Source organism: Oncorhynchus gorbuscha, unplaced genomic scaffold, assembly GCF_021184085.1.
Source record: "Oncorhynchus gorbuscha isolate QuinsamMale2020 ecotype Even-year unplaced genomic scaffold, OgorEven_v1.0 Un_scaffold_1728, whole genome shotgun sequence".
NCBI classification, from domain to species: Eukaryota; Metazoa; Chordata; class Actinopteri; order Salmoniformes; family Salmonidae; genus Oncorhynchus; species Oncorhynchus gorbuscha.
In genome coordinates, this window is record NW_025746422.1 from 12,764 (window position 1) to 40,573 (window position 27,810).

The window sequence follows — 27,810 nt, forward strand, 5'->3', positions numbered from 1 at the left end:
CTGTAGAGATTACACAATTAGTGTAATCAAGCAGTTTAAGGGAGTTTAAGGGAATAAATGGCCTGCTTCTACTGGTTTTAAAAGGTTTATTAACTACAAACACCACTGTAATAACCTAAGTATAAAACAGGGACGATCTATATTCATAAATTGGGTGGTTCGAGCCCTGATAAAGATTGTCTGACAGCCGTGGTATATCAGTTTAACCCCTGTAATTAACCTTCTCTAGCACACACCATAGATGAGACCTAGTCTGGTTAACTATAAAACAGGGATGATCTATATTTAGAACGTAGGTCAAATAATAAGGCCTATAAGCAAAACTATCTTTTACGATAAAGAATATGGCATGCCATAACTTCTGTCCCTGATCTACATTTCTGAGAACTGTGAAAAGGCCTACTACTGTACACAGACTGTCTGAATGACCCAGGTGATAGCTGATACATCTTGGTGAATGCAGACAGCTGGTTGAGGTCAAAGAAGCATGAACATAAGAATGCAATACAGTGTTACCATGACACCTAGTGGCAATAACATTGCCTAGGGCAGAGACAGTATTCATCATTTGTGAAATTGAGATTGAATTTGACAGGGTTTCAGAAATGTAATTGTTTAAACCATTATATTTCAAAAGCGGCAGTATTTCTCTGAGAATAGATAGTAACAATCCTACACTACAGATGCATGCGTTCAACAGTTACTTTTCTAAATGTCTGTGTTGCAGCCAGCAAAAAAACTGTCAATTCGTTAGTGTGACAAACTCGCTTGCAGGGTGACTTCAAGGAGAGATGGGCAGTATTTCTGTATTTGAAATACTTCTGAGTATTTTGTAATTTGAATTACACTGGGCTGAACTATACTCCCAACGAATTTTGAATTCTCAAAATAAAAAAGACAATTCTTGAAAAAAATATATGGTTATATGCGTCCGTCTTGCAGTGTGGGCAAACAGTCTGCCTGTTCTCTTCCACGGTGGAGGGGAAATAGCAGTGTTAGGGCTCGGCGTGTGGATCGAGCTTCGACTGGAGAATATGGTAATTCCAGGAATTTGATTGGCTTAGGCCACCCAGTAAAGGGGAAAGCAGTAGCCTGAACTCCGGGAGAGATGGATCTGTCAAGCCTGACCGTGAAGTCTGCACAGCGTAGTTAGCTAGTAACAGCCTATTGGGCTGAACGCCTAGCTGTAGTTAGCACTTTTTAAGCCAGAGAGCACCGCAAAAAAATCCCACATGACCATAATACAGAGAATAACAGAATGGTCAGCCTAGCCATTGAGGGCGCTTTTAAGCTAAACGAGGGGAGAAGTAATATTACCAAGGGCAGAGATAACAGAATGAGCTATGTGTGCTGGCCGACGGTAGCTTTGTAGCTAGTCCTGGCGTTAGCTAGGCAGTGTTAACCCCATGGGCTAATAGACTAGCTGTTGCTAGCACACTGTTAGTGAAAGCTATTGCTAGCACACTGTTAGTGAAAGCTATTGCTAGTACCCTGTTAGTGAAAGCTATTGCTAGCACCCTGTTAGTGAAAGCTATTGCTAGCACCCTGTTAGTGAAAGCTATTGCTAGCACCCTGTTAGTGAAGACAAAGCATGTGGCGTAGGCTAACTTAGTCTCAAAAGTATCCTTGTTCTCTAGTGAGAAAGCAGTACAAAGCACGTAGCGCAAGGTGGGCTAGTTGGGTACAGAATATATCTGTATGACGCTAGTTTAGACCGGAGACTGAGAAGAAGCACACTTCCTTTCAGTAAAACTACTCAACACTGGACGAGAGGCTGTAATCCTGTGCTACGCGGGTGACCTGCGAACAGTTAAGCAGGAAAACGGATTCAAGTCATGCTGAGGAGTGCTTAGAGAGCTTCTCCATAACGAAGAAAATTAGAATGTCAAGAGGGCTGGACCGTGGTGCCTTATAAATCACATTTAAAAATAAATAAAAATCACATGCACCGAATACAACAGCAGACCTTATCGTGAAATGCTTACTTAAAAGCCCTTAACCAACAATGCAGTTTTAAGAAAAATAAGAGTTAAGAACAATATTTTGGAATCCTACTGACAATGCCCCGACGAATTAAGGCTGTTTAGTTTATTTAGTTTAGTTTTTCCTTTATTTTTACAGGGACAGTGCACATTAATCAACGTTTCAGTAAAAGTGCCGGTTTTAGCCAGCCGGCTAATTTTCAACTGCAGTCCCTGGGCAGGTTATTAAAAACAATTACAATATAGACAATAGCAACATAGAACAAGCAAGACATAGCAACATAGGACAAGCAAGACATAGCATACAGACAGAGCAACATAGAACAAAAAGCAGCAAGACAAAATTCATAAAAGCAACAAAGTGTTTCCACACCTCACAAGCTACAGACAGCAGACAACATGGAAAGCGGCAACACACAGCTAGGGACCATGTTCACAAATCTGATTGACCTTTAGCCATGTCTTCAAGCATTTTGTGAAAGTGTGATATGTGGTGCAGTTATGTGTGTCTGATGGCAGTGTATTCCAGACATGGGAAGCTCTCACAGAGAATGCAGATTTACTAAAGGTGCTTTTCCTTAGGGGAACTATACAGTCACCTCTCATGGCAGACCTTGTGGATCTGCTGCCATATGTCTGGGTTTTCTGTTTAACAAAAATATTGAGTGGAGGGGGAGCCAGGCCATTAAGGATCTTGAATACAAGACATGCGTCGGTGTATTGCACAAGATTTTCCGAACTCAAGAGCTCATGCTTTCTAAGGATGTGACAATGATGATGGTTATTGGGCTTCCTATCAAGCACTTTGAGAGCCTGTTTGTAGACAGACTGAATAGGTTTTAATGTTGTACAGCAAGCTTGGGCCCAACTAGTCAAGCAGTATGTTAAGTGGGGGAGTATCATAGATTTGAAGTACAGTTTTGCTACCTCTGTAGTCAAACAATTTCATATAAATCGGAAATTAGCTAGGTTGAATTTAGTTATTTGAATGACCTTTTTCACATGCTTTTTAAAAAGAGGTTGGAATCAAGTATGATGCCAAGGTACTTAAAATCGGATACCACCTGGAGCTTCTCCCCTGACACATAGACATCTGGCTCAGTAGCATCTGTTGCCCTCTTTGTGAAGAACATGCAAACAGTTTTTTTCACATTGAGATGCAAACACGAGTCACTGAGCCACTTTGTAACCTGGACCATTACAGTAGTGAGTTCTTGTGCAGCTTGTTGTTTGCTCTTTGCATGCACATATATCTCAGGGCAAAAGGGGGTGCAACTCAATTAGGAAGATGTTCATAATGTTTTGTACACTCCATGTATAAGATGGGCCTAAAATAGTGTATAAGAGATCATACAAAATATTTTGCAGATGATGTAAAAAAATATGTGTTGGTCTGATGTGGTTAAAAGGAGCATCCAGACGCTTCACTTGATGCAATTATGAAATTGCTTCTTCCAATTACTGATAAACATGCAGCTGTTAAGAAACTGACTTTGAGAACTGTTAAGGCTCCATGGATTGATGAGGATTTGAAAACTAGGGTTGAAAGAGATGGGGGAAAGGAGTGGCTGCAAGTCTGGATGCACATCTGACTTGCTGACTTCCTGCAAATTGAGAAATTATGTGACTAAACTCAACAAAAATAAAAATAAACTGTATTATGAAGGTAAGATAAATGATGTAAAGCCACGTTGATGGTTTTAAACAGAAGCTTTTCACAAAGTCTCTGTCTGATCCAGCTGACTAATGACCATCTCAGTGTTCAGTGTCTGCAGCTTCTCTGCTCAAACTCTCCGAGACTTTTATACTGCCTACATATCTTAGGTGAGACAAAGGTGTTGTCTAATCCTGCTAGGGTGGAAAAATATCTACTGTATCTGTATCTGTAGTGGAGCAACAAGATATCTCACTCTCGTCCTGTATCACAAACACACCTGACACACCCAAATCAAATTGTATTGGTCACATGCGCCTGTCAAGCCTGCTCCCGTTCCCCCTTCCTGGTGCTCGAGGGCGTCAGGCTACCCAGTCATCATACGCACCTGTTCACATCATTACACGCAGCTGTGCTCATTGGACTCATCTGGACTCCCTCACGTTGTTGATTGCCACTGCATATATGTCTGCTCCTCTGTTGTTCCCTGTAGTAGCATTGTTTGTCATGTTTATGTCCAGACACTGTTCCAGTCTCATTGCAAGTCCGTCTATACTAAATGCTTCACTCCCTGTACCTGCTTCTCATCTCCTGCGTTGAGCCTTACAGAGCTGAATCCAACAGTGAAATTCTTACAAGCCTTTAACCAACAATGTAGTTTTAAGAAAATACCCCCCCAAAAAGTAACAAATAAAAGTAACAAATAATTAAAGAGCAGCAGTAAAATAACAATAGGGCAATAGTCTGGTTAGATGTTTGATTAGATGTTCAGGAGTCTTATGGCTTGGGGGTAGAAGCTGTTTAGAAGCCTCTTGGACAAACTTGGCGCTCCGGTACCGCTTTCCGTGTGGCAGCAGAGAGTCTACAGTCTATGACTAGGGTGGCTGGAGTCTTTGCCAATTTTTAGGGCCTTCCTCTGACACTGCCTGGTATAGAGGTCCTGGATGGCAGGAAACTTGGCCCTAGTGATGTACTAGGCCATACGCACTCTGTAGTGTCTTGCGGTAGGAGGCCGATCTGTTGCCATACAGTGATGCAACCTGTCAGAAAGCTCTCGATGGTGCAGCTGTAGAACCTTTTGAGGATCTGAGGACCCATGCCAAATCTTTTCATTCTCATGAGGGGTAACAGGTTTTGTCGTGCCCTCTTCACAATTGTCTTGGTGTGCTTGGACCATGTTAGTTTGTTGGTGTTGTGAATGCCAAGGAACTTGAAGCTCTCAATCTGCTCCACTACAGCCCAACCGATTCGAATGGGGGCATCCTCAGTGAAGACACTTGCCAGTTGGTCAGCACATGCTCGGAGTACACGTCCTGGTAATCCGTCTGGTCCTGCAGTGAATGTTGACCTGTTTAAAGGTCTTACTCACATCGGCTGTGGAGAGCACGATCACACAGTTGTCTGGAACAGCTGATGCTCTCATGCATGTTTCACTGTTACTTGCCTCGAAGCGAGCATAGAAGTTATTTAGCTCATCTGGTAGGCTCATGTCACTGGGCAGCTCTTGGCTGTTCTTCCCTTTATAGTCTGTAATAGTTTGCAAGCCCTGCCACATCCGACGAGCATCGGAGCCGGTGTAGTACGATTCGATCTTAGTCCTCTATTGATGGTTTGTCAGAGGGCATAGCTTCCGGGTTTGAGTCCCGCTCCTTGAAAGCGGCAGCTCTACCCTTTAGCTCAGCGTGGATGTTGCCTGTAATCCATGGCTTCTGTTTGGGGTATGTACGTACTGTCACTGTGGTGATGACGTCATCGATGCACTTATGGATGAAGCCATTGACTGATGTGGTGTACTCCTCAATGCCATCGCAAGAATCCCGGAACATATTCCAGTCTGTGCTAGCAAAACAGTCCAGTAGTTTAGCATCTGCTTCATCTGACCACTTTTTTATTGACAGAGTCACTGGTGCTTCCTGCCTTAATTTTTCTTGTAAGCAGGAATCAGGAGGATAGAATTATGGTCAGATTTGCCAAATGGAGGGCGAGGGAGAACTTTGTACGCGTCTCTGTGTAAAGAGTAAAGGTGGCCTCTGAGTTTTTTCCCTATGGTTGCACATTTAACATGCTGATTGAAATGTCAGATATGTCTATGTCCTGGGAAATGTTCTTGTTATACAACCTAATGCTAATCGCATTAGCCTACGTACGTAGTGAGGTGTGTACTGGCGGCAGAGAAGTCTGGCGCAGGAGAGCGAAAACTGATTTGCAACGGTGTCATTTAATAAACATAAACCACCGTCAACAGAACAATACAATAAATGGGTCAAACAAAACCCGGTAAATACCAGCATACCGTGTATAAGCACTACAAGAAACAATTACCGACCATGACAATGAGGGGGAACAGAGGGTTAAATACACAACATGTAATTGATGGAATTGGAACCAGGTGTGATGGAAGACAAGACAAAACCAAAGGAAAATGAAAAGTGGATCAGCGATGGCTAGAAGGTCGGGGACTTCGACCGGCGAATGAACAAGGAGAGGGACCAACTTCGGTGGAAATCGTGACAACGTAAGCTCAACCGTCCAGCGGGAGACCCACCGATCCTGTAGAGGAAGGCAGATCAGAATCAGAATCATAAACCCCTGAAATGCCAATGCTACCTGGGTAATACTCTGATGCGTACCCGGAGCACCCAGACTGATGTGCAAATAGTGTGTCAGGGGTTTGGGTGCAATGACAGTAAAATATGCACTTCCGTTATACTGATAATTAAAGAGCTATATCAAGGGACCTTTATTTAGAAAATTGCTTATGAATGATTTGAACAAATGTCTTATGACTGTTGTAATGAATGATACTGATAAATTAATGAAGGTGTTATGACTGTTGTTATGAATGATACTGATAAATTAATGAAGGTGTTATGACTTTTGTTATGAATGATATTGATAAATTCATGTTATGACTGTTGTAATGAATGATACTGATAAATTCATGAAGGTGTTGTGACTGTTGTTATGAATGATATTGATAAATTCATGTTATGACTGTTGTAATGAATGATACTGATAAATTCATGAAGGTGTTGTGACTGTTGTTATGAATGATACTGATAAATTCATGTTGTGACTGTTGTATTGAATGATACTGATAAATTCATGTTATGACTGTTGTAATGAATGATACTGATAAATTCATGAAGGTGTTGTGACTGTTGTAATGAATGATACTGATAAATTCATGAAGGTGTTATGACTGTTGTAATGAATGATACTGATAAATTCATGTTATGACTGTTGTAATGAATGATACTGATAAATTCATGTTGTGACTGTTGTATTGAATGATACTGATAAATTCATGTTATGACTGTTGTAATGAATGATACTGATAAATTCATGTTGTGACTGTTGTATTGAATGATACTGATAAATTCATGTTATGACTGTGGTATTGAATGATACTGATAAATTCATGTTATGACTGTTGTAATGAATGATACTGATAAATTCATGTTGTGACTGTTGTAATGAATGATACTGATAAATTCATGTTGTGACTGTTGTAATGAATGATACTGATAAATTCATGTTATGACTGTTGTAATGAATGATACTGATAAATTCATGTTATGACTGTGGTATTGAATGATACTGATAAATTCATGAAGGTGTTATGACTGTTGTAATGAATGATACTGATAAATTCATGTTATTACTGTTGTAATGAATGATACTGATAAATTCATGTTATGACTGTTGTAATGAATGATACTGATAAATTCATGAAGGTGTTATGACTGTTGTAATGAATGATACTGATAAATTCATGTTATGACTGTTGTAATGAATGATACTGATAAATTCATGAAGGTGTTATGACTGTTGTAATGAATGATACTGATAAATTCATGAAGGTGTTATGACTGTTGTAATGAATGATACTGATAAATTCATGTTGTGACTGTTGTAATGAATGATACTGATAAATTCATGAAGGTGTTATGACTGTTGTAATGAATGATACTGATAAATTCATGTTATGACTGTTGTAATGAATGATACTGATAAATTAATGAAGGTGTTATGACTGTTGTAATGAATGATACTGATAAATTCATGAAGGTGTTGTGACTGTTGTATTGAATGATACTGATAAATTCATGTTATGACTGTTGTAATGAATGATACTGATAAATTCATGTTGTGACTGTTGTAATGAATGATACTGATAAATTAATGAAGGTGTTATGACTGTTGTTATGAATGATACTGATAAATTCATGTTATGACTGTTGTAATGAATGATACTGATAAATTCATGTTATGACTGTTGTAATGAATGATACTGATAAATTAATGAAGGTGTTATGACTGTTGTTATGAATGATACTGATAAATTCATGTTATGACTGTTGTAATGAATGATACTGATAAATTCATGAAGGTGTTGTGACTGTTGTTATGAATGATATTGATAAATTCATGTTATGACTGTTGTAATGAATGATACTGATAAATTAATGAAGGTGTTATGACTGTTGTTATGAATGATACTGATAAATTCATGAAGGTGTTGTGACTGTTGTTATGAATGATACTGATAAATTAATGTTATGACTGTTGTAATGAATGATACTGATATATTCATGTTATGACTGTTGTAATGAATGATACTGATATATTCATGTTATGACTGTTGTAATGAATGATACTGATATATTCATGTTATGACTGTTGTAATGAATGATACTGACAAACTCATGAAGGTGTTACGACTGTTGTTATAAATGATACTGATACATTCATATTATCACTGTTGTTATGAATGATACTGACAAATTCATTCATGGTGTTATGACTGTTGTTATGAATGACACTGCAACACTCATGAACTGTTATGTATACCCTATTATTATGATGTGTTACCTGTGTGTGCATGTGTGTGTCTGTCGTTCACCCGTCCGTCCGTTCTTCTGGACCATATCTGTTCGTGCCAACGTTCCACTCCATGCTACAACTTGTCATGACAATCATGTTTGTTAGCACAAACAGGTCTGGTACTCGGGCTGATGTGTGCGTGTGTGTGTGTCTGTATGTGTGTGTGGGTGTGATGGTGTTTGACTGAATAGGTTACCTGTTCACAGAGGTATTTGTCCCATGACAAAGACTGCTTCCTTGACTGGAAGGACACCTTCCAAAGAATATAGACTCAGATTCTAAGTTGACATTTGAACTATTCATATTTGTTTAAAATCATTTTAACCCACCTGAGGAGGAGCACTATGCCTGAGACTGCTTTTAGCACATCTTCTATGGAAATGGACCCTTTTAACCCCTAATAAATACTACTTTGTTAATGCATGTCATCTAAAACATGTATACTTACCTGGAATGGCCTTCTAAAACATGTATACTTACCTGGAATGGCCTTCTAAAACATGTATACTTACCTGGAATGGCCTTCTAAAACATGTATACTTACCTGGAATGTGTCACGCCTTGGTCATTGTATTTTGTGTTTTTGTTATATGTTTGGGTAGGCCAGGGTGTGACATGGGTTTATATGTTGTATTCGTATTGGGGTTTGTATTATTTGGGATCGCGGCTGATTAGGGGTGTTGTTAGGCTTGGCTGCCTGAGGCGATTCTCAATCAGAGTCAGGTGCTTGTCGTTGTCTCTGATTGGGAACCGTATTTAGGTAGCCTGAGTTCGCTTTGTATTTTGTGGGTGTTTGTTCCTGTCTCTGTGTAGTAGTCACCAGATAGGCTGTAATTAGTTTCACGTTCCGTTCTGTTGTTTTTGTATTTCAGTTATTTCATGTACCGCTATTCTGTTCATTAAAGTCATGAGTAACCTACACGCTGCATTTCGGTCCGACTTTCTTCATTCAACAGACGAACGCCGTTACAGAATGGCCTTCTAAAACATGTATACTTACCTGGAATGGCCTTCTAGACATGTATCTTACCTGGAAGCCTTCTAAAACATGTATACTTACCTGGAATGGCCTTCTAAAACATGTATACTTACCTGGAATGGCCTTCTAAAACATGTATACTTACCTGGAATGGCCTTCTAAACATGTATACTTACCTGGAATGGCCTTCTAAACATGTATACTTACCTGGAATGGCCTTCTAAAACATGTATACTTACCTGGAATGGCCTTCTAGACATGTATACTTACCTGGAATGGCCTTCTAGACATGTATACTGCTGGGTTGTTACCCGTAGGAGGGCAACAACCCAGCAGCAGGACCGCTACCTCCGCCTTTGTGCAAGGAGGAGCAGGAGGAGCACTGCCAGAGCCCTGCAAAATGACCTCCAGCAGGCAACAAATGTGCATGTGTCTGCTCAAACGGTCAGAAACAGACTCCATGGGGGTGGTATGAGGGCCCGACGTCCACAGGTGGGGGTTGTGCTTACAGCCCAACACCGTGTAGGACGTTTGGCATTTGCCAGAGAACACCAAGATTGGCAAATTCGCCACTGGCGCCCTGTGCTTTTCACAGATGAAAGCAGGTTCACACTTAGCACATGTGACAGACGTGACAGAGTCTGGAGACGCCATGGAGAACGTTCTGCTGCCTGCAACATCCTCCAGCATAACCGGTTTGGCGGTGGGTCAGTCATGGTGTGGAGTGGCATTTCTTTGGGGAGCCGCACAGCCCCTCCATGTGCTCGCCAGAGGTAGCCTGACTGCCATTAGGTACCGAGATGAGATCCTCAGACCCCTTGTGAGACCATATGCTGGTGCGGTTGGCCCTGGGTTCCTCCTAATGCAAGACAATGCTAGACGTCATGTGGCTGGAGTGTGTCAGCAGTTCCTGCAAGAGGAAGGCATTGATGCTAGGGACTGGCCCGCCCGTTCCCCAGACCTGAATCCAATTGAGCACATCTGGGACATCATGTCTCGCTCCATCCACCAATGCCACATTGCACCACAGACTGTCCAGGAGTTGGCGGATGCTTTAGTCCATGTCTGGGAGGAGATCCCTCAGGAGACCATCCGCCACCTCATCAGGAGCTTTCCCAGGCGTTGTAGGGAGGTCATACAGGCACATGGAGGCCACACACACTACTGAGTCTCATTTAGACTTGTTTAAGGACATTACATCAAAGTTGGATCAGCCTGTAGTGTGGTTTTCCACTTTAATTTTGGGTGTGACTCCAAATCCAGGCCTCCATGGATTGATAAATTGGATTTCCATTGATCATTTTTGTGTGATTTTGTTGTCAGCACATTCAACTATGTAAAGAAAAAAGTATTTAATAAGAATATTTCATTCATTCAGATCTAGGATGTGTTATTTTAGTGTTCCCTTTATTTTTTTGAGCAGTGTATATATGTTTTTTTTTTTTTAAATTAAAAATTGAAATGATATCTCACTCATAACGAGATCAAACTATATCATATTAAATTATTGATATTGGTGCCCAACTCAAGTTTGGCCCCAAAGAATCCTGCTTGTGCTACTGTACACTCCTTAGTTACAACAGACCCAGAAAGTTGTAGCTTACATTCTAATAGATAGCCTACAATAGATATATATTTCTGGAATGTTCATTGAAATTGCTGCAGGGTTTTTATTTGAGCTAATCAGACATATGAGGCAGACACACAGCCTACATCATCATGTGGTTCACATTGGTTGAGAGTTCAGAAGAGGGTGAGTAAAGAGAGAAACCTGAAGGGGGAGGGTAAGCACCAGCTACTTATATTGTTTTTGCAGAATCTGGGGGGAGGAAAGGGGCAGTTACCAAACAATGGATTTTTTAACACTTCTGAAACGTGAGCAAACTGATTTCCTGTCTTGTATTTTGTATGTACTGGTCCTGGTGAGCCTAATGGTGACAGAAGGGAGAACTGTGACATGCTTTGGACGCAGTTACGAGACCAGGAATGAAAAGGTGTCTGCTGCAGGGCTACCCTGGATCTGTGGGAAATATGCATATGGAATCATATAATCTATGCATTCACACACACAGAGACAAACACGCACGCACACGCGCACACACACACACTCGCGCACACACACACACACACACACACACATAAACGTGCACACACACACACCTTGTATGTATCGACAGTCTGAGCAACCAGAGAAGAGACCTTTAAGAGCTGCAGCAGTGTGTCTGGGGCTGCTGAGTGTTCTCCTACTGTCTGGGATCATAGGACTGTACCTCTACTGTGAGTTCATATGTTACTGTCTGGGATCATAGGACTGTACCTCTACTGTGAGTTCATATGTTACTGTCTGGGATCATAGGACTGTACCTCTACTGTGAGTTCATATGTTACTGTCTGGGATCATAGGACTGTACCTCTACTGTGAGTTCATATGTTACTGTCTGGGATCATAGGACTGTACCTCTACTGTGAGTTCATATGTTACTGTCTGGGATCATAGGACTGTACCTCTACTGTGAGTTCATATGTTACTGGCTGGGATCATAGGACTGTACCTCTACTGTGAGTTCATATGTTACTGTCTGGGATCATAGGACTGTACCTCTACTGTGAGTTCATATGTTACTGTCTGGGATCATAGGACTGTACCTCTACTGTGAGTTCATATGTTACTGTCTGGGATCATAGGACTGTACCTCTACTGTGAGTTCATATGTTACTGTCTGGGATCATAGGACTGTACCTCTACTGTGAGTTCATATGTTACTGTCTGGGATCATAGGACTGTACCTCTACTGTGAGTTCATGTGTTACTGGCTGGGATCATATGACTGTACCTCTACTGTGAGTTCATATGTTACTGTCTGGGATCATAGGACTTTACCTCTACTGTGAGTTCATGTGTTACTGGCTGGGATCATAGGACTGTACCTCTACTGTGAGTTCATGTGTTACTGTCTGGGATCACAGGACTGTACCTCTACTGTGAGTTCATATGTTACTGTCTGGGATCATAGGACTGTACCTCTACTGTGAGTTCATGTGTTAATTTCTTACCTTGTTAGAAATGTTGACTATTAATTTCCTGGTCTTGTAATCAGTAACTTTTGGAAATGTTGATCCTTTGCAGACGACTGAGCAACTACTGTGCTGTACATCAGTGGAACGAGGAGGAGAGCCATTGGAAACACCTTCGAGGCAACAGAAAAGTAAATGAATGGTCCAAAATGGAAATGTGAAAGGAAATGGAGGATGAATTTGTTTGTGGCTTTTCCAGATAAACCAGGATGAGAAGGAAGAAAACAAGGTTGACCGCCTCCTGGTTCATTGAAATGACGTGGAAACAACGTTGATACAACCAGTTTGTGTCCAGTGGGTATCACATATAGTAAGCCCCAGACTGACTGGACGACTCTCAAGTTGAGAAGGTGGTTGACCATGGAGATGTCTGAGGACATTGTTTATGCCAATGAAGCAGTTAGAGGAAAACAAAGTGTTTCAGGGGACCATTTTTATAATAGAGGAGACGACATCTATGAAGACATTTATGAAACTCCAGACACCATCAAGTTTAATGACTTCAGAAACAAGACTGAGGATGTTAAGCCAAGGAGCAGACCAGGAGCTAACCTCTCAGGTAATGTCCACACACACACACACACACACACACACACACACACACACACACACACACACACACACACACACACACACACACACACACACACACACACACACACACAAATCTCCTTTATGTGTCCACAGAGTCTGAGCAACCAGAGAAGAGACCTTTAAGAGCTGCAGCAGTGTGTCTGGGGCTGCTGAGTGTTCTCCTACTGTCTGGGATCATAGGACTGTACCTCTACTGTGAGTTCATATGTTACTGTCTGGAATCATAGGACTGTACCTCTACTGTGAGGACTGTCTGGGATCATAGGACTGTACCTCTACTGTGAGTTCATATGTTACTGGGTAGGACTGGGAGTTCATATGTTACTGGCTGGGATCATAGGACTGTACCTCTACTGTGAGTTCATATGTTACTGTCTGGGATCATAGGACTGTACCTCTACTGTGAGTTCATATGTTACTGTCTGGGATCATAGGACTGTATCTCTACTGTGAGTTCATATGTTAATTGCTTATAATCTTGTTATATGTTTTGGCTACTAAACACCTGGTGTTTTACTCAGTAACTTTCAAATGTTTTGATTCTTTCAGATGACAGAGTATATAACAACTTGACTGAGGACAGGGACCAGTTACAGACTAGTTACAACAATCTGATTGAGGAGAGGGACCAGTTACAGACTGGTTACAACAATCTGATTGAGGAGAGGGACCAGTTACAGACCCGTTACAACAACCTGACTGAGGAGAGGGACCAGTTACAAACCAGTTACAACAATCTGACTGAGGAGAGAGACCAGTTACCGAGGGAGAGAGACCTGCTGGTTTGGAGAGCTGGTATTTATTTTTGTTCTGCACTATATATTTAATTACTCATTAATATCTAGACAAGTGAATCGTGATGTATAACATGTGGCATGTATTGCTATTATTATTGTTAGTATTAGTATTATTATTGTTACTGTTATTATTAGTGGTAGTAGTAGTAGTAGTATTGTAATAATAATAATAAGTATTATTATTGGTGCTCTTTTTAAAATGATTATTGCTATTATTATTATTTATGCTAATTTTATTATTGTTATTATTGTTAGTATCATTATTTTTTATTTTATTGTGTTGTGTTGTGAAACAGAGAGAAGCGGTTGTCCTGTTGGGTGGAGGAAGTTTGACTGCAGCTGTTACTTCCTCTCCATCGTGTCTAAAACCTGGGAGGAGAGCAGACAGGACTGTCTGAATAGAGGAGGAGACCTGGTGATCATCCAACGCAGAGAGGAACAGGTGAGATGCTCTGTTGCAGGTCCATGTTGTTTGGTTCAGTGTCTGAATGTTGTTAGTACATTGATTATACTCCAGAAAGATTTATAAAAATCACATTTTCTAATATAATTAAATCTGTTAGTAGTTGGATGTATTGTACCTGTTGCTGATATGGTTGTTGGTAAAATGGGTGCATCAGTAGGCTCTATCTCAAATCATTACGGTCAAAACACAAACAAATGTGTTTCCAAACACCAGCAAGAAAGTTATAATACCAGATCTATATTAGGTCATATCTACATCTAGCTGTTGTTAGCTAGTTAGCTAGCTACAGGAGGAATTAGAATGATGAAGCTTTCTTTGCAGCACATCACACAATACATTATCTTTCACATACACTTTAAAAGCAATTACGTTTTCATCTTAAAACACGTTGTATAACTCATTCTAACTAGCTAACGTTACTAGCTATACATGTTGTTGGTTTGTCATCAACATATAATCTTGGTTCTAATGTGTTGTTGTTTTAGTAAGTTACACTCTTCTTCCTATTTATGATTCGCTGACACAAGAGCTGTCAATACCTTTTCATTGGATCTGCAAACTGTCCACTTGTGTCAGTGAATCATAAAGCTAGAATTTCATAGACATTTTGGAGATCCAATGAAAAGGTATTGAGATTGAATGAAATCTGAAGTAGGGTTGGACATACTAACACAACAACACACTAGAAGTGAGAACTGTGATGTTCTCACGGTTAGCCTGTTCCCAGACATTACTAACATCTGGATGTGGGAACTCCTCTCAGGCCTGCTAAGTTAGGTTAGCTCACGGCAAACCAAAATAAAAATACAGTGCATTCAGTAAGTATTCAAACCCCTTGACTTTTCCCACATTTTGTTTGTACAGCTTTATTCTAAGATATATATATATATATATAGTTTTTTAAATTTCCCTCATAAATTTAGATACAAGTTATTTTAGTAAATGTATAAAAGACTAAAGTGTCACGCCTTGGTCATTGTATCTTGTGTTTTTGTTATATGTTTGGGTAGGCCAGGGTGTGACATGGGTTTATATGTTGTATTTCGTATTGGGGTTTGTATTAATTGGGAGTGTGTATTAGTAGGGGTGTGTCTAGTTAGGCTTGGCTGCCTGAGGCGATTCCTATTGGAGTCAGCTGATTCTAGTTGTCTCGGATTGGGAACCGTATTTAGGTAGCTTGAGTGCGCGTTGTATTTCGTGGGTGATTGTACCTGTCTTTGTGTTAGTCACCAGATAGGCTGTAATTAGTTTCACTCGTTTGTTGTTTTTGTATTTTCAGTTATTTCATGTACCTCTTTATCTTCATTAAAAGTCATGAGTAACCTACACGCTGCATTTCGGTCTGACTCTCTTCAAACAGCAGACGAAGTTCATTACATAAAGTGAAATATCACATTTACATAAGTATTCAGACCCTTTACTTAGTACTTTGTTGAAGCACCTTTGGTAGCCTTAAGTCTTCTTGGAAATGACACTACAAGCTCGGCACACTTGTATTTGAGAAGTTTCTCTCATTCTTCTCTGCAGATCCTCTCAAGCTCTGTCAGGTTGGATGGGGATTTTTCAGGTTTCACCAGAGATGTTCGAATGGGTTCAAGTCCGGGCTCTGGCTGGGCCACTCAAGGACATTCAGAACTTGTCCCGACAAGCCACTCCTGCATTGTCTTGGCTGTATGCTTAGGGTCGTTGTCCTATTGGAAGGTGAACCTAAGCCCCAGTCAGAGGTCCTGAGCACTCTGGAGCAGGTTTTCACCAAGGATCAATGTACTTTGCTCTGTTCATCTTTCCGCGATCCTGACTAGTCTACATCCCCACAGCATGATGCTGCCACCACCATGCTTAACCTTAGGGATGGTGCCAGGTTTCCTCCAGACGTGACGCTTGGCATTCAAGCCAAAGAGTTCAATCTTGGTTTCATCAGACCAAGGAATCAAGTTTCTCATAGTCTGAGAGTCCTTTAGGTGCCTTTGGCAAACTCCAAGCATGCTGTCATGTGCCTTTTACTGAGGAGTGGCTACCGCCTGGCCACTCTACCATAAAGGCCTAATTGGTTGAGGGCTGCAGAGATGGTTTGCTTTCTGGAAGGTACTCTCATTTCCGCAGAGGAACTATGAAGCTCTGTCAGAGTCACCATCGGGTTCTTGGTCACCTCCCTGACCAAGGCCCTTCTTCCCCGATTGCTGAGTTTGGCCGGCTGCCAGCTCTAAAAAGAGTCTTGGTGGTTCCAAACTTCTTCCATTTAAGAATGATGAAGGCCACCGTGTTCTTGGGGACCTTCAATGCTGCAGACATTATTTGGTACCCTTTCCCAGATCTGTGCCTCGACACAATCCTGTCTCGGAGCTCTATGGACAATTCCTTTGACCGCATATCTTGGGTTTTGCTCTGACATTCACTGTCAACTGGTGGACCTGATATAGACAGGTGTTTCCCCTTCCAAATCATGTCCAATCAATTGAATTTACCACAGGTGGACTCCAATCAAGTTGTAAAAATATCTCAAGGATGATCAATGGAAACAGGATGCACCTGAGCTCAATTTCTAGTCTCATAGAAAGGGTTTGAATAGTTATGTAAATAAGGTATGTTTTTACATTTTTAATACATTTGCAAAAATGTCTAAAAACCTATTTTTGCTTTTACATGATGTGGTATTGTGTGCCGATTGATGAGGGGAAAAAGTAATTTAACCTCTCTAGGGGGTGTGGGACGCTACCGTCCCACCTGGCCAACATCCAGTGAAATTGCAGAGCGCCAAATTAAAAAACAGAAATACTCATTATAAAAAAGTCATTAAACATACAAGTGTTATACATCGGTTTAAAGATGAACTTGTTAATCCAACCACAGTGTCACATTTCAAAAATACTTTACTGTGAAAGCAAACCATGCGATTATTTGAGAACAACACCCAGCAGACAAATCATTAAAAATAGTAACCAGGAGTTACAAAAGTCAGAAATAGCGATAAAATTAAATCACTTACCTTTGATGATCTTCATATGGTTACACTCACAAGACTCCCAGTTACCCAATAAATGTTTGTTTTGTTCGATTAAGTCCCTCTTTATATCCAAAAACCTCCATTTTGTTATCGTGTTTTGTTCAGTAATCCACTGTCTCAAACATCCGGTGAAATTGCAGAGCGTGAAACTCAACAAAACAGAAATTCTCATAATAAATATACATAAGTGTTATACATCAGCTTAAAGACAAACTTCTTGTTAATCCAATCACTGTGTCAGATTTCAAAAAGGCTTTACGGCGAAAGCAAACTCCATGCAATTATCTGAGAACAGCGTCCAGCAGACAAATCATTACAAACAGTAGCCAGCCAAGTAGAGGAGTAACAAAAGTCAGAAACAGCGATAAAATTAATCACATATCTTTGATGATCTTCGTATGGTTGCACTCCCAAGACTCCATGTTACATAATACATGTTTGTTTAGTTCGATAAAGACCCTCTTTATATTCAAAAACCCACGTTTTGTTGGTGCGTTTTGTTCAGTAATCCATTGGAACAAAGCGCGGTCACAACAGACAGACGAAAAATCTAAAAAGTACCATAAAAGTTTGTAGAAACATGTCAAACGATGTTTATAATCAATCCTCAGGTTGTTTTTGACATAAATAAATAGATCATATTTCAACCGGACAATAGCTCCGTCAATTGAAAAGGAAAAACAAGAAAGGCACGCTCCCAGTCACGTGCAGGACTCACGTCTGGAAATTTCCACTGTCCTCATTGAAAGTGGTGTTTCCTTCGCTCTTCCGTCTGTTCTTCAACTCCTGGCTGAAACCTACATCACAGCCACTGACAAAGCACATTAGTGATGGGCATTCTGAGTCTTTTCAGTGAGCCGGTTCATTTGGCTCCCAAAAGGCTCTTTGTTCCAAAACCTTAAAAATCTACCTACAACCATGAAAAAATTGCAAATCTAAAATGAAGCCCAAAAGCTTGGCCATTATGCGAGATCGTGGAATGTGTGTTGAAATGAAAAGGCTGAATGCTTGCTCACCATGGTAACCTATGCACGCATTGCGCCTTTTGCTTTTCAATGATACTCACATTTTTAATTGCACCTCGTCTTACGTTGGTTGAGCTCCCTCCATTTCATTCCATAATTATTTACAGACTGTCACACCTTGGTCATTGTATTTTGTGTTTTTGTTATATGTTTGGGTAGGCCAGGGTGTGACATGGGTTTATATGTTGTATTCGTGTTGGGGTTTGTATTATTTGGGATCGCGGCTGATTAGGGGTGTTGTTAGGCTTGGCTGCCTGAGGCGATTCTCAATCAGAGTCAGGTGCTTGTCGTTGTCTCTGATTGGGAACCGTATTTAGGCAGCCTGACTTTCGCTTTGTATTTTGTGGGTGTTTGTTCCTGTCTTTGTGTAGTATTCACCAGATAGGCTGTAATTAGTTTCACGTTCCATTCTGTTGTTTTTGTATTTAGTTTCAGTTATTTCATGTACCGCGATTCTTTCATTAAAGTCATGAGTAACCAACACGCTGCATTTCGGTCCGACTCTCTTTCTTCAACAGACAAACGCCGTTACACAGACAATGTAGTAAACTATAGCCTAATCATATTGAAGTGAATTTCCTGCCACGTGATTCTCCTCCCATGAATAGGCAGCCTACTCTATTTCATTGGGACCACACATACAGTGAGCTCCAAAAGAACAGCAACAGTGACACATTTGTTGTTTTGGCTTTGTACTCCAGCACCTTGGATTTGACATGAGACCCGTGGAATTACAGCACTTTTTGTACATAGACCCCCATTTTAGGCAACCAAAAGTATTGGGACAAATTCTCATGTGTATTAAAGTACTAGAGACGTACATTTTTGGTCCCATATTCTTAGCCATCAGTGATTACATCAATCTTGTGACTCTACAAACCTGTTGGATGCATTTGCTGTTTGTTTTGGTTGTGTTTCAGATTATTTTGTGCCAATTGAAATGAATGGTAAAAAAATGGTAAAATGGTAAATAATGTATTGTGTCATTTTGGAGACACTTTGTAAATAAGAATAGAATATGTTTCTAAACACATCTACATTAATGTGGATGCTACCAAGATTACGGATAGTCCTGAATGAATCGTGAATAATGATGAATGAGCAAGTTACAAAGGCATAAATATCCTTCAGGACTATCCGTAATCATGTAATCACGTTATCATTAATGTAGTGTTTAGAAACATATTCTATTCTTATTTACAATAAAAGTGTCTGCAAAATGCCACAATACATTTTTTACCATTCATTTCTATTGGAGAAAGCAGAAAGACAACCTTTTCCAACTAATCTGCGGGACAAAAACACATTTTCATCCCAAAATGGTCTGCCGGACCGCCCGCTCCCACCCTCAGCATGAAAAATGCCTACCGCCGCTCCCACCCTCAGCATAAAAAATGCCTACCGTCCGCTCCCACATGCAGCATGAAAAATGCCTACCGTCCGCTCCCACCTGCAGCATGAAAAATGCCTACCGTCCGCTCCCACCTGCAGCATGAAAAATGCCTACCGCCCGCTCCCACCTGCAGCATGAAAAATGCCTACCGCCCGCTCCCACCTGCAGCATGAAAAATGCCTACCGCCCGCTCCCACCTGCAGCATGAAAAATGCCTACCGCCCGCTCCCACCTGCAGCATGAAAAATGCCTACCGCCCGCTCCCACCTGCAGCATGAAAAATGCCTACGGCCCGCTCCCACCTGCAGCATGAAAAATGCCTACGGCCCGCTCCCACCCGCAGGATGAAAAATGCCTACCGCCCGCTCCCACCTGCAGCATGAAAAATGCCTACGGCCCGCTCCCACCTGCAGCATGAAAAATGCCTACCGCCCGCTCCCACCTGCAGCATGAAAAATGCCTACCGCCCGCTCCCACCTGCAGCATGAAAAATGCCTACCGCCCGCTCCCACCTGCAGCATGAAAAATGCCTACCGCCCGCTCCCACCTGCCCGCTCCCACCTGCAGCATGAAAAATGTCTACCGCCCGCTCCCACCTGCAGCATGAAAAATGTCTACCGCCCGCTCCCACCTGCAGCATGAAAAATGCCTACCGCCCGCTCCCACCTGCAGCATGAAAAATGCCATCCGCCCGCTCCCACCTGCAGCATGAAAAATGCCTACCGCCCGCTCCCACCTGCAGCATGAAAAATGCCATCCGCCCGCTCCCACCTGCAGCATGAAAAATGCCTACGGCCCGCTCTCACCCGCAGCATGAAAAATGCCTACCGCCCGCTCCCACCTGCAGCATGAAAAATGCCTACGGCCCGCTCTCACCTGCAGCATGAAAAATGCCTTCCGCCCACAATGATCTGTCGGTGCAGCTCTCTACTCAACACATCCTGTGGAATAAGCACATTCATAACTGTTTTATAACACCTCAGATTAATGTAACGTTACTAAAGGTGTCTGTACACACACTATAAAGGCATATGACATAGTTATGATGCCCATCATTCCATTTCATTTAGTAATGTGACAGAGAGGTTGGTTAATTATATAACGCCTCTATAATACCCTTTAACTGGTCATCTATAACACACTTTACACTATTTAAAATGACTTACGACAGTTTATGACACATTTTAAAATGTATGAAGGCTTAACGAATGCATGAATAAGGACACCTACAGTGAAGTGTTTTGACTCAGTTGCGACCCGTTTTGGGGTTTCAAAACATTTTCTTTAAAACCTATATGATCTGTGCAGTTCTACGCAATATTCAGTTGAAGCTACACCACCAGAGAGCTAATCTAAGGTTGATTTATATGGTTTAGCCAGTTTAAAGTTGCTGTATGGTATCACATAATTGATGGGGTTTTATACTGTACATATAATGTTAAATAAACCTGAATCTGAACCGTTCATTTAGGAAATGCTCTTTTACCATTTAAACAGGACTACATAAAGACGTTGAACCTCTACCAGGTGATGTCCTGGATTGGTCTGACTGATGAAGAGAGTGAGGGTCTCTGGACGTGGGTGGACAACACACAGCTAACTACAGCAGAGTGAGAGATGTGTCCATTTGGTCCTGAATTCAATCACGGTAGACAATAGATTTTCAGATTTTTAAACACTTCTGTAGAGTGGGCAAACGTGTTTTGTATCTTGTCTTGCCTTTGTAGGTACTGGCATCCTGATGAACCGAATGGTGGAAGAGAGGAGAACTGTGGAATGATTCAGATGAATTATGATGCCTGGAATGACACCTCGTGCTCTGCAGCGCTCCCCTGGATATGTGAGAAATATGCATATTGTTAGGTTCTAAAGAACCTAGTAAAAGTCACGACGATTAGTTCAACTTTAACCAAGTTTATTCACCCATTGGGTCATACAATTGCATAAGACAAAGACATGGTTCCATCAATGGTAGTATATATACACCCCAATTTGGCTGAAGTCCTCCTCTCTAAACATAACTTCCTGCCTAGCAAAAAATATGTAAAGTGATGAGGGTAATAAACTATTACTTCTCCTTTAACATGACCTGACCTTCACTAATCCACAGCTCGCCACCATTACCAGTCACTGCAGTCATGTAATGTCCTCTACTCAGGACCTCCCAAATAAACCTGGCTCCTATCCAACCTTCATTGACCCAACCATATACATTCCTCCTACAGATACCCCTTAACTTCTGGTGTAGAAACCAGCTTATGGCACTCCTCATGTCTCTAGCATAACTGATGATTAACAATATTTCATGTTTAGAAATCCGAACCCATCAATATGCTTAAGAGACGCAGCTCATATAATCTATGTGTGCAAACACGGCCTACCTGAGTGATCTAGGTGAACCCATCAATATGCTTAAGAGACGCAGCTCATATAATCTATGTGTGCAAACAGATACATGCCAGAGTCTGGTGAAGTGGTCCAAACTCCTGACTCTAGACCACACATGCCCCCAGAGTGTGTCTACATCCTTTCTGACCCTCTCTATCTCCCAAACTTTATCTTCATCCGTTCTGTTATAAAAAAATATACAAGACATTTCCCACTGACTGTGAGAAACTCTAGCTCCTCCACTCTGAGGTAATGGAAACAGATCTCCAGACCTGTGTAGAGTAGATCAGATAGCAGTTCTCTCCAGTCCTGTGTAGAGTAGATCAGATAGCAGTTCTCTCCAGTCCTGTGTAGAGTAGATCAGATAGCAGTTCTCTCCAGACCTGTGTAGAGTAGATCAGATAGCAGTTCTCTCCAGACCTGTGTAGAGTAGATCAGATAGCAGTTCTCTCCAGTCCTGTGTAGAGTAGATCAGATAGCAGTTCTCTCCAGTCCTGTGTAGAGTAGATCAGTTAGCAGTTCTCTCCAGTCCTGTGTAGAGTAGATCAGATAGCAGTTCTCTCCAGACCTGTGTAGAGTAGATCAGATAGCAGTTCTCTCCAGTCCTGTGTAGAGTAGATCAGATAGCAGTTCTCTCCAGTCCTGTGTAGAGTAGATCAGATAATGGTTCTCTCCAGTCCTGTGTAGAGTAGATCAGATAGCAGTTCTCTCCAGTCCTGCGTAGAGTAGATCAGATAATGGTTCTCTCCAGTCCTGTGTAGAGTAGATCAGTTAATGGTTCTCTCCAGTCCTGTAGAGAACCATTAACTGATAGAAGTTCTCTCTAGTCCTGATAGACTGATAAACTGGACTGAAATAAGGTGACGATTAATATTGACTACTATTGATGTAAAATATTACTACCTCTTTAAGAGTTTATTCGGAAGATAACTGCTCTATAAATATTATTGTGGTGCCTCGACTTTCTAGTTAATTACATTGACATGATTAGCTCAATCAGGTAATATTAATTACAGAGAAGGGATTTGATAGAATAGCATGTCATATCACTTCATCCGGCATAGCCAAAGACACGACAGTACAAACAAACATACACGCACACAGCATGTTGACATGCACAACAGACAGACACACACAGGTGCTCTCAGGTAAACATACACGTATATAAGAACACACTCTGAGCAGAAAAACAAGGCATGACAAACACCCTAACAGTAAACGTACTGCACAGCCATTTACACAGAATGTGCCATTAACATAGAAGCTGTGATCAGGTGTTCCTCCTGTTCTCAGAACTACATTGAGGGGCTGTCCCTTACTACAACACAATGGAAAACACCACCTCTCACTTCCTATATACTGGTGATTAGTGGAAGTGTTCTGTTCTCTGAAAACCCTTGAGAGTACAGACAGATATTCAATAAAACACAGAGATAGGAGCATTAAGATGGGAGAAGGAAGAGAAGGAGGAAGAGGAGGCATTCTTTTAGCACACACTCGCCAGGTATGAGTGAGGCAGACCTGGGTTCAAATAGTATTTTAAATCTTTCAAATAATTGTAGTGTTTTCTTAGGCAAGCCTGGAGTGACATTTCACTTTTTTATTCTATTGGTTCCATTGCTCCAGGCAATCTCAATCAAGCCCAGATAAAGTAATTGAACTCAGTCTGGAGTGAGGAAAGACACGTGGACACAGTGGCTTCCTATAGAAAGTCTACAGGTGTTTTTCACAGTCAGACAGTGACTGTAATTCCCTGACCCTTTTTGGAAATGAGGATAAAAAGAAAGTGACTCAAAATAATCAAACAAGTAGGCTATACACAGAGTAGGGTAATGTACACACACTCACATGCGAACACACACACACCTCTATTAGATGTACCAGACCTGCTTGTCATGTCTTACTGGAATACTTAGCTCTTTGTGAGTCATTCATATCTGATGTGGTGTTTCCCTGGGAAACTGTGTAGATGGCTCCCAACAGAGAAGACCGAATTGCTAAGACACAATTCCTGGAACAACTCACCATTTCCTCAAATCTTCACAAAATGTTTTAAAAAACACATCTATTCTGCCCTTGAGTTGCGTTCCCATGCAAAACTAGACAGATAGCTAACAACTAAGTCTTCAATAAAACTCCCAAGGCGTGACTTTTTTTGAATTAATGTATTGAAACGTTTATGTTGTGAAACTGCAAAATACAGAAAAGAATATACTTTAGTGTTCAATTCACACCGACATACTGTAGCTGTACATTAAACATTTGAAGTTGCATAAATACAAAGCACGTGCTAAGGTACCATGCATCTGGCATGATGCCAAACCATATAGCTAATTGTTAACCATATGGTAATTGCTCCTTTCATTACTCTAATAATGTATAACCATCTATGTAGAATAACAAAGCATATTACACTAAAAACAGTAACAAAACTACAGTATTGTATATTTTACAATTCGTTTGCATGACGCATGAGCAAAGTAACACAGCTAACGACATACACAAAAGGCATTGCAATTTGTGAGTAAATGCAACCAACATTGATATGTAAGAAACTCTATCAATAACAAGATTATCATCATTAGCTAAATGCTTGAATCGAACTTACAAACAAATATTTTTCCAAGGCTGAAGCGTGACAAGAAATAACTACATTGAAAGACCTGCACCGTAGCGTTGTTTGTAGCTGCTTCTATGCGTGCAAAACAAATTCTGAACTTCCCGTTTGCGTTGACTTTCTAAGTACCAGAAAGCGCCACTAGGGGCAAATAACACCATTGAACACAATGAAAATCCAATTTAAACATTGTAATAAAATAATCTGTTACCTTCTAACAGGATGGCAGCACAACATCCAAAGGTAAAAAAAATCTAACTTCTGGGTCACAATTCAAACTTTGCCCTCAGACAACACACACAAGCTGTTAAAAAGACAGACTACATTAATGTTTGTTACACACTGGAGGGATTCATTCAAGACACTGCTACCAAAATGTTTAGAATAGGTTCTCAGAGAAATCATTTGGAACTTTGTAAAATCACAGCACTAAATATCCAGATAACTAACCCTTTCAGGAACACCCTGGTGAGACATTCAAAACACTACTGTAGTAAATACCTCTTACATTAGTGGAGAAGGTAATATTACTGTATAGGCTGTTTGATCAAAAACCTCACCTTTGAAATGTCACACTGACAGAACATGTAAGGAAGAGTCCATGCACAGTACAATACCCCATTTACAAAAGCTTTATTTCCAAACGCAGCAAATGTACAGGTTACTCAGTATCGGCGTTCTCATCACCTCTTCTCAGGTCTGGGTCAGGCCATAATGTCTCATCAACATCACACATTATGTTTGCTCTTGCCAGGCAGCCTGGGAAAAATGCCCTTGTGTGCCTTAGAAAACCCCAGAGACTCCACAGACACATCCCCACAGGCGTCCAACATTGCCCCCAGGAGGTTTTGCTGTGTGTAAGGGTTGTCATATACACTCCACCGCCATGCTGAGAAATTCATCAGAAATTGGGAATATGCTGGCAAAAAAAAGAACGCTGAACCAGGTGTGAACCAGAGCAGCCTGATGGAAAATCACATAATCCCAAATGACAACATATTGGGCTTGCTCTGGTTGCCCTGCTCCCCCTCCTGTTGAAGAATGTTATTGTGCAGCTGATCTAGAAATTGAAGGAGTTGTGCCATGTTGTATAGACCCACTTTGACATTGCTGATGGCTGCACATAGGGTGATGTTGTGCCGTGTTGTATAGACCCACTTTGACATTGCTGATGGCTGCACATAGGGTGATGTTGTGCCATGTTGTATAGACCCACTTTGACATTGCTGATGGCTGCACATAGGGTGATGTTGTGCCGTGTTGTATAGACCCACTTTGACATTGCTGATGGCTGCACATAGGGTGATGTTGTGCCGTGTTGTATAGACCCACTTTGACATTGCTGATGGCTGCACATAGGGTGATGTTGTGCCGTGTTGTATAGACCCACTTTGACATTGCTGATGGCTGCACATAGGGTGATGTTGTGCCGTGTTGTATAGACCCACTTTGACATTGCTGATGGCTGCACATAGGGTGATGTTGTGCCGTGTTGTATAGACCCATTGCTTTGACATATAGCTGATGGCTGCACATAGGGTGATGTTGTGCCGTGTTGTATAGACCCACTTTGACATTGCTGATGGCTGCACATAGGGTGATGTTGTGCCGTGTTGTATAGACCCACTTTGACATTGCTGATGGCTGCACATAGGGTGATGTTGTGCCGTGTTGTATAGACCCACTTTGACATTGCTGATGGCTGCACATAGGGTGATGTTGTGCCGTGTTGTATAGACCCACTTTGACATTGCTGATGGCTGCACATAGGGTGATGTTGTGCCATGTTGTATAGACCCACTTTGACATTGCTGATGGCTGCACATAGGGTGATGTTGTGCCATGTTGTATAGACCCACTTTGACATTGCTGATGGCTGCACATAGGGTGATGTTGTGCCGTGTTGTATAGACCCACTTTAACATTGCTGATGGCTGCACATAGGGTGATGTTGTGCTGTGTTGTATAGACCCACTTTGACATTGCTGATGGCTGCACATAGGGTGATGTTGTGCCGTGTGGTATAGACCCACTTTGACATTGCTGATGGCTGCACATAGGGTGATGTTGTGCCGTGTGGTATAGACCCACTTTGACATTGCTGATGGCTGCACATAGGGTGATGTTGTGCCGTGTTGTATAGACCCACTTTGACATTGCTGATGGCTGCACATAGGGTGATGTTGTGCCGTGTTGTATAGACCCACTTTGACATTGCTGATGGCTGCACATAGGGTGATGTTGTGCCGTGTTGTATAGACCCACTTTGACATTGCTGATGGCTGCACATAGGGTGATGTTGTGCCGTGTTGTATAGACCCACTTTGACATTGCTGATGGCTGCACATAGGGTGATGTTGTGCCGTGTTGTATAGACCCACTTTGACATTGCTGATGGCTGCACATAGGGTGATGTTGTGCCGTGTTGTATAGACCCACTTTGACATTGCTGATGGCTGCACATAGGGTGATGTTGTGCCGTGTTGTATAGACCCACTTTGACATTGCTGATGGCTGCACATAGGGTGATGTTGTGCCATGTTGTATAGACCCACTTTGACATTGCTGATGGCTGCACATAGGGTGATGTTGTGCCATGTTGTATAGACCCACTTTGACATTGCTGATGGCTGCACATAGGGTGATGTTGTGCCGTGTTGTATAGACCCACTTTGACATTGCTGATGGCTGCACATAGGGTGATGTTGTGCCGTGTGGTATAGACCCACTTTGACATTGCTGATGGCTGCACATAGGGTGATGTTGTGCCGTGTTGTATAGACCCACTTTAACATTGCTGATGGCTGCACATAGGGTGATGTTGTGCTGTGTTGTATAGACCCACTTTGACATTGCTGATGGCTGCACATAGGGTGATGTTGTGCCGTGTGGTATAGACCCACTTTGACATTGCTGATGGCTGCACATAGGGTGATGTTGTGCCGTGTG

At 41.5% G+C, this 27,810-nt stretch overlaps 1 protein-coding gene across 1 annotated transcript; it reads left to right on the plus strand.

Moving 5' to 3' along the window:
• The first annotated feature begins 12,641 nt into the window (after positions 1-12,641).
• LOC124023933 (C-type lectin domain family 4 member M-like) lies at positions 12,642-25,722 on the plus strand. The gene is made up of 7 exons (XM_046338098.1): positions 12,642-13,136; positions 13,265-13,366; positions 13,721-13,966; positions 14,265-14,410; positions 21,354-21,466; positions 21,584-21,714; positions 25,616-25,722. Exons 1-7 carry the CDS (start codon positions 12,938-12,940, stop codon positions 25,720-25,722), a joined length of 1,044 nt encoding a protein of 347 aa, XP_046194054.1. The 5' UTR covers positions 12,642-12,937.
• Positions 25,723-27,810: the final 2,088 nt, after the last annotated feature.

Bases quoted from the DNA above. Each gene is read 5' to 3' on its own strand.
- LOC124023933 (XM_046338098.1), top strand. From the start codon at position 12,938: ATGGAGATGTCTGAGGACATTGTTTATGCCAATGAAGCAGTTAGAGGA. The intron at 13,137-13,264 runs GTAATGTCCACA...ATGTGTCCACAG, and splicing joins ACCAGGAGCTAACCTCTCAG to AGTCTGAGCAACCAGAGAAG. The intron at 13,367-13,720 runs GTGAGTTCATAT...TGATTCTTTCAG, and splicing joins CATAGGACTGTACCTCTACT to ATGACAGAGTATATAACAAC.